The 8175-nt window shown below is 33.5% G+C and overlaps 1 protein-coding gene across 5 annotated transcripts in view; it reads left to right on the top strand.

Moving 5' to 3' along the window:
- Positions 1 to 6956, top strand: part of LOC109837142 (pectin acetylesterase 9) — a 9556-nt gene extending 2600 nt beyond the window's left edge. Inside the window, exons 4-14 of one of the 5 annotated variants that reach the window (XR_002246193.1) lie at positions 1303 to 1382; positions 1959 to 2045; positions 3144 to 3268; positions 3390 to 3450; positions 3560 to 3628; positions 3790 to 3867; positions 3986 to 4091; positions 4705 to 4850; positions 4935 to 5045; positions 5246 to 5346; positions 5448 to 5814. Coding sequence is in view for 3 of the 5 variants with exons in the window: in XM_020405255.1 (XP_020260844.1) it covers positions 1303 to 1382; positions 1959 to 2045; positions 3144 to 3268; positions 3390 to 3450; positions 3560 to 3628; positions 3790 to 3867; positions 3986 to 4091; positions 4705 to 4850; positions 4935 to 5045; positions 6786 to 6869 (947 nt within the window). In the remaining 2 variants the exon portion in view is untranslated. Of the gene's footprint in view, positions 1 to 1302; positions 1383 to 1958; positions 2046 to 3143; positions 3269 to 3389; positions 3451 to 3559; positions 3629 to 3789; positions 3868 to 3985; positions 4092 to 4704; positions 4851 to 4934; positions 5046 to 5245; positions 5347 to 5437; positions 5815 to 6785 lie in introns of those variants that run through there. The other 4 variants (XR_002246192.1, XM_020405255.1, XM_020405252.1 and 1 more) reach the window with 4 other exon arrangements.

The raw sequence follows: 8175 nt of genomic DNA, 5'->3' as shown, positions 1-8175 counted from the left end.
GGGGGAGAGAGGGGGTTTTGGAAAAAAAAAGAAAATCAATTTAGCGAGGGTTTTTTAGCCTAGGTAAAATCGGGTCAGTTTTAATCTATTTTTATCCAAACAAAATTCTTTCATAAATATGTTCAAACTTGACCCCGTTTTTGGAGGTTGTCAAACAGGCTATAAGGGGCTGTTTGGTAAGTGTACTTAAAATTGGTCCTAGCTTGATAAAGAATCATATTAGGATTTAAGCTGATTTTGTTAGATCAATTTTTTTTTTGTCTTAAGCTAGTTTTGTTTTCTTCATTTTCTCAGGGTCCTAAATTATCTTAGATTAAATTGTTTTCTAAGGGAAATTGTCAAAATGACACTAAGACTATCTCCAGCAGGAGTCGAAATTTTAACCTTCTCTATCTCCAGCAGGAGTCGAAATTTTAACCTTCTCTCTCCTGCCATATCACTTTATTCCCCCTCCACATAATTCAATAATCTCCATTTTCTATCATCTCTACAGCAGGAGTTTTTTCAAAAGATTTTTACTTTATTTGGGACCCACTATAACCCCATCATTCCAACATATATACCCCACCTTATTTATTCATTTCTTTTTCTTATTTCATATATATTACTACTACTACTATTATTATTACTAATATAACTCATTTATTTATAGACTAATCTCCAAATTACACAAGACTAATCTCTATTTATAGAGCTCAAAAAATAAAAATTATTGCTATAAAAATTATCAAATTACACAAGACTAATCTCTATTTATAGAGCTCAAAAAATAAAAATTATTGCTATAAAAATTATAAATTAATTCCTAGTATTTATCTCCTATTTATAGAGCTCAAAAAATAAAAATTATTGCTATAAAAATTATAAATTAATTCCTAGTATTTATCTCTCAAAATATCATTTAAAAATTAGGAGTAAAACAAAAATCACCAACCAATCAAGCCTTGACACATGGCACATTGCATGGGATGATCACTATTCACGGGACCCACGCGCTCATAAAAACCAGGGGTGAAATATTCACCCCTTGGGTTCCGGTTTTCCATTTCACCACATTAAAAGCCACCTGTTGGAGCAAAAAAAACCCCCAAATATCTCCTGTTGGAGATAGTCTAAGAAACGTTTCTACTTTGGTCTTTTTCCTGATAGTAACTTTTAAATCAAGAGTATTTTTAAATTATCCTTCAAATTATCATATTGTTTTTTTTTGCAATTAGAAGCAGACCCACTTAGCCAAAAAAGGAAAAAAAAATTCCTCCCATATTTTAAGATAGACTAATAAACGTTTTTTTTCCCATGTAGATTTCTATAATTGGAACAGGGTAAAACTTCGGTATTGTGATGGTGCTTCATTTGGTGGTGATTCAGAATATAAAAATGGTGTAAGTGCATTCCATGAGGACTTTGTTTTAAAAGCTTACTAGCTTTTAGTTAGCTTTTTATATCTACATGTTTGATAAAAAAAGCAAATAAGTTAGCTTATAAGCCTCACTTTAAAAAGCTATTATGCTCAAAATTTTTAAAAACTAGCCTATAAACTCAACTAAATAAGCTAAGTTTTAACAAAAAAAAGTTATTGTTCTACCAAATAATTTTTGTAGCATTTTTATCATAAAAGTCAAAAGCCATTCAAAAGCTAGAATAACCTATAAGCTTCAAAAAATAAGCCCTCCAAAACACCCTCTAAAGATCAAACAGTTTCACTACAAGTACAAATATTAACCTCTAATTATTAAGACTTTAATTATTTCCTAAGAAAATTATTATAAGATTATCTTGCTCTAGGAAATATTAACCATTTATTGCACTTTCCTGTTCATCTTAAATTTTCGGTAACTGACATGAAAAAACTACTTAACTGATAGTTATTTGAGAAGTAGGTCAATATTAATGGAATTTTTTTAAAGAATTTACTCTTTCCGATTCGTCTAAATGTTTGTCGTATAATGTTAATGCAGTCAACAGTTCTCTTCTTCAGAGGCCAAAGAATATGGGATGCTATAATGGTTGATCTGTTCTCAGAAGGATTTCTGCTGGCCCAAAAGGTTAATATATACAGCTTTTATATGTATATATATATATATATATATATATTTCTCATGCTTAAGCAATGAATCCTCTCGTAATTTAACCGTTACATACCAATTTATAGTGAGGAGATAAAAGTACATTGAATATTTGCTCCAATGAGAATGCAATGTGTATGACGAATTGTCTCATAGAGTAATGTAACTCTTCTAAACAGAAGCAGAACTTCAAAATACCTTGATCAGTGCTGATTGCTGAAGCTTCTTGTTGGGACATAATCAATATCTTTCCTCTATTCCTATTGTGCTTTACTTGATGCGCAATTTGGATCAACAACATCAAAGATCATATTCTCTTATTGTTATTATCATTATTTCTTTTTGGGTGTTCCAAGATGCAGGATATTTCCCTTTTGAAAATAGTTTAATTTTTCCATGAACGAACAAACATATCACGATTGATTGTTGTGTGGTCTCTATAACCACTTATGTTACCTAGGTACTTCTAATCTGAAGCCATACCCGTGCCCAACATGTACTTACACCTAAACTCCTTGGACATTATTTGCATAAATGCATGCATTTATTCGGGCATGTATTCAATTATACAATGCATGTCTTATTTTAAAGCATTTGCCATACATTTTGGGGACATATATCCCACACTTTGCGCCCACTTATGGAAACTTGTTGGACATAGGTCAGCTTCTGAATTATGAATTTGAAGGGTCATTTGGATGTCTAGTTCAAAAACTAGTATTTTCCAATTTAAAATCTATATAACTAAAGAAACATAAAGCTGTTATAGGCGTTCTCATCCTTGTTCTCATATAAACATATATATTCATATAACTGTGTCCCCATACCCTAGCTTTTACAAACTTGCCGTGACCGCTCCCTAGATAAACACTATAATGCGCACATATATTATACACATTACTTCACAGGTCAACTAGCATATTTCTTTACTAAGTCTAATATAGTTCCACAATTTCATAGTATGACTTTGAATATTTTTTGATTATCCGCTTTGACTGCAATTTTCATCACAACTTTCAGGTTCATAAGTCTTTTAATGTTTTTTGCTAAACCGTTTTGCTTCTTTCAACTGTTTAGGTATTTCTTTCAGGATGTTCTGCCGGTGGCCTTGCTACATTTCTTCACTGTGATGATCTTGCTCAACTTATCCCACCAAATGCCAGTATCAAGTGCATGAGTGATGCAGGATTTTTCTTAGACGTGTAAGTTAACGTACTGCTTGATTCACACCTTGCTCTCATTGTTATGATAGAAACTTCAAGCCTTCTCAATTTTCCATAAAAAATTGTTTATTGAACTTCTGCAATCTCTATAAATTTTCAGTGGAGACATAACTGGGAACAACACTATAAGTCTCTTCTTCCGTGGTGTAGTCAACTTGCAGGTCAGCTAGCATTCTCCAGTATCAAGTAGATGAATTGAAAATCGAAGTGCATAAAATATTAAGTCTATTTCCGCATGTTAGATAAATCTGCTGCTTATTTGCAATTAAGGATATCTTGCAGGGCGTACAAAAGAATCTACAAGCAATCTGTAGATCTTTTCAGGACTACCTGTATCAGGTTCACATCTGACCTCCTGTTAACTAGTTAACTAGTAATCTTAAATTTGTACCTCTTTTCAGGACTACCCGTATCAGGTTCACAGCTGACTTACTTTTATCTAGTAATCTTAAATTCGGAAGTTAAATTTCAGACAGTGAAGATTTTGTTTCTCCCCACAGTGTTTCTTTCCGCAATATTCATTGCCATACATCAGAACACCTTATTTTATATTGAATTCAGCCTACGATGTATACCAGGTAAGAGTTATCTTATATCCGTGTTCTAAATCAATATGCAAATGGATTTTCGATGGCGTATCCGTATATTGGAAGAATCCTTAATCTAACTAGACTGTGACTTGCTGATGGCGAACAGTTCCATCATATATTTGTGCCACCTTCCGCTGATCCTCGTGGGCATTGGAACCATTGCAAGTTAAACCCAGCAGAATGTACAGGAGATCAGATCAATATCCTCCAAGGTTATTAATTTTATCATCAATCAGTTATTAATTTTCAGCTTTACTTAATATTTTTATTGAATTTTTCAATCAATTAGAAGATTGTGGCTCTAGGTGATCTACTGAAATGACTAATAACTCTTCATTATCCTAACAGTATGTTGCTCAGTTTAATATTCTGTTATGCTCTTTTTACTTGCAGTATATTGTGTTAAATGACCATTAATAATGTACTAATTTCCACTTATTCTGTGAGCTTGTTTTACCCAATATGTTTCCATAGACATGTAATTACAGATTACCACTAATGTTTTTGCGTTTGACTTGTACTCCCTAAATTTTTGCTCAATTATTAAGAGAAAAACAGAAATAAGATATATTGGTTCTATTAAACTGCTTGAAGGCGTCCTATAATTGTTCTGTTATATTGCCTTCTCTTTTTTTATCCCCTTTCATCCCTCCAATGACCTTAAGAACTTATGCGAAGTCCCGTGAAAAGAATATAGCTCTATATTCACTTAGCCGCTCACTATACTTCCACATCCATTCCGAAGAGAATTCTGCCTCTCGGTAATGATCAGCATGTTAACCATTTTCAACTTTCAATTACCTAGTTCAAGTGTGCCTTTTACAGGATTCAGATACAAAATGTTGGCGGCATTGAGACGATTTGAGAACTCTATGAATGGTGGCATGTTCATAAATTCCTGCTTCGCTCATTGCCAAAGTGAGCTTCAAGAGACATGGTTTGCACCTGATTCTCCAAGAGTGCACAATAAGGTCTGTTACTAAGAGTTACTTCAGCTTATTTCAAATGTAATGAAGAAATTTACAATTTATTTTATAAAACTCTGTTAATTGCAGACTATCGCAGAGGTGGTTGGTGATTGGTACTTTGAGAGAAACGTCACTAAGGAAGTGGACTGCCCGTATCCTTGTGATTTGACTTGCCACAACCTTATACCAGCAGCTCAGGTATGACTTATATGGTTTAATTTATAGTAGTCTAAAAAGGAATCACTAGAGCTATATATTAACTTGAGGAATTTATGTCGGTGACAATCTCTTCTGAGAGATGTTGTTTTCCTCCCTATTCACCACCCAAATGAAGGTGTATATTTCTTGGTAAAATTATACGAAGAGCTGAAGTATCTGCGTTTGTGACGTGAAATTAGGTATACAAATGATTCATTATCATGGTCAAGATGTGCTTCCATTTTAAGAATAATGAAGAATCTTCATGAAAGAACTGATATTCTTCTAATAACCATCATAGGTGATCCGCTCTCCCTCCTTTTTGTTCATGTATAGAAATTAAAGTAAGAAACTGTTATGACTAATATTCCCTACCTGACATTTTGTATCAGTTTATCTTAGGTTTTGGAGCTATAAGATTCTTTGGAGAAGACAAAGTAACATCTTGGAAACTTTACCTGTTGAAAGATTTGTTATTTTTGCTGCCATCGGAGAGTTACCTGATGACAACAAGCATGGGGTTTAGCTACATTAATATCAAATAGTTGATTCTTTATACTCATTAGCATTGGGCATGTCTCAATGCTTGTTTCAGATGTTTTACCCCCTTTTGGTAGATGTTCAGAGCTACTAGATACAATACAAAAATCTGAAAAAAATTTACTGAATTCTATCAAATTCCCATTTTGGATTCCAGTGTAAACGAGAGTTTTTTTACCTCTCTTTTCTTGTATGAGCAATGGAAAATGCTCTTTGTTGAGCCGCCTTATCATCGATTTTACAGCAAACCAGATATGGGATTCATGAAACCTACAACTTCGCAGGGTCATGTTTATGAATTTTTTTAATGAATGAAAGCAATATAAGAGGCATGGAATCTGCATTTGCTTTGGGATTGGTAGGAAGTTTAGCCTATCCAATGAAGCTTTTTAAATGGCCACTAAATGTTATGTCAAGAAAGCTTGATATTTAACTGATTCTTTGGGAGTTGAGAACCAAATTGAGCTTCTATGTGAATCTGCACTAAAAAAAATGTTCAACATTCAAATTACTACGAGGAGGAAGAGGGAAATGAATGAAGCTGAAAGAATGCAGCAAATGCGTTCATACCTTGATGCAGGAATTTGAACCCTTACTTAAAAGTGAAGAAATACTTTTTGGGTGGTCTATATAGTTTTGTGAACGTCATGAAGTTTGACTGTCACTGTGTGCGTTTCTTCCCTAAAAACTCAGGTAGCAATACGATAAACCCTTCCTGATTGACTTTCCGTAAACTGTTGCAGTATTAATTTTTTAAAAAAATAAAAATAAAAATAGGGGCCTTGGCTCAATTTACTGATTGTTCCAATATTAATAATTGGTCGAGAGATCACTTACTGAAACCAAGCAATTTCTTCGACCAACTGGATTCTCAAGTCTGCATCATCGAAATGGAATACCATCATCGGAAAATATGTACATGTGGACTGTAAAGATTTTTAGCTGGCCGGTTAATTGGTATTATTTGATGTAATAGTTTTCCCTTCAATTTTGTTGCTCTGAAGGAAGTTGAAATGTTGGCTTGGGAATATTGTTCATTGTAGATAATGTATCTGAGCTTTTGAGGATCAGTGTATCAAAATTTCTGCTGGAATGAAAAGCCTTGTTATTAGGCCTTTGATGCCTCTGTGTTTATGCTAGTCCTTAGAACTTGTGATTCTTGTACTTGGTATCACAATAGTATTATTTTTCTCACTGCAGGGTCCTCGCCGATGCAATGTTGGAGCAAGTGTGACAATAAAGAGGATACGGATGCTCATTTTGCTATTTCTGGTCCTTTTATGAGAATTGGAGGGCTAGTTCTGTTCCTTTTTTTGAGATTTTTTTTTTTTTTTGGGTAAATTGTTGTTATATTCTAAGCACAGAGAGAAAGTTGTTACTAATTGATCTCTCAAATAATTAGCTTTGAGTTTGATTTTCACCATCAGGAAAGGGACAGCTTGAAGGTTTTTCCCCTTATATCCGATTCATATGTCGTTGAGATTCAGTGATCAGTGACGGAGCCAAGACTTATGGGCAAGTAGCATCGCTAAATTATAAAAAGCGAAGTATAATATTTATAAAACCACTAAAAATAAACTCATTAATACATTACGTCATTCGTGCAACTGTCTTCTGGCTTGTTTGGTGGCTTGTAATTTGAGAGGAAAACTTTGGAAAGTGGTTGAATTGTGGGGTATACATTATTAACTTTGGATCATTTACCTTGTTTTGTTGACAAGGCAAATAGGTCAAGGGACATCCAAAAAGCTTATGTGGCTCTATTAGTAAATTTCTCTAAATTGGAGGGCTTTTAAAGTTACTGCAAAGTTAGGTCTAGATGGATATATATTTTCCTAGATACAATAACTTCCCCACATTTTGCCAAAAAACAACCAAACAGTCCTTACGCCTTATTCGGTACGCGGGAATGAGTGGGAATGGAATGCAATTCCAACTCTTTATTCATGCGTACCAAACACGATGTGTTTTTAGACGCTAGAATTGATATTCCCACTTCTTATCAGTTCTCAATCAAACACGATGCGTACCAAACTTTATATGGGAATTGTCATTCCCAACCATTTAACAAGAAATTGATATTCCCACTTAAGTGGTAATAAAATAATCAAATAATTTTCGATTATACCCTCCTTAAAAGATACGAATAGATATAAATTCTCATATGAAAAATTATTTCTATAGAAATAATATCATTAGTTGCTCAAACAAATATACAAATAAATGTAAAATATTAAAATACTATTCTTTGTTCGACTTTGTCCTAGTTCCATCGCGTCTGTAGTAGAAAAAAAATCCCGCCTTCGACTCGACGCAACTCGGTTAGGTAACCATTATTTTTTTTTAAATATGTATGTGTGGCTAATCTTTACCGAAACTTTACAGCAACTTTTTATCTTTTGGCGACTTGATTGTGTAATTTGTTGGCAATTAGATTAGTAAATATTTTATCTTGGGATATGTATGATTTGAAGTTCCATTGAAGCATATATGCCTAATCTTTTCAGTAATTTTTTCAAGCACTCACTGTTGGGAATTTAACGCTGAAACCCCTAATGCAACAGAAACGCAGTATGGAAAAAAGTACACC

The sequence above is a fragment of the Asparagus officinalis genome, chromosome 4 (genome assembly GCF_001876935.1).
Source record: "Asparagus officinalis chromosome 4, Aspof.V1, whole genome shotgun sequence".
NCBI lineage: Eukaryota > Viridiplantae > Streptophyta > Magnoliopsida > Asparagales > Asparagaceae > Asparagus > Asparagus officinalis.
Note: the sequence above shows the minus strand (reverse complement) of the source record. Positions and strands in the feature narration are given on the sequence as shown.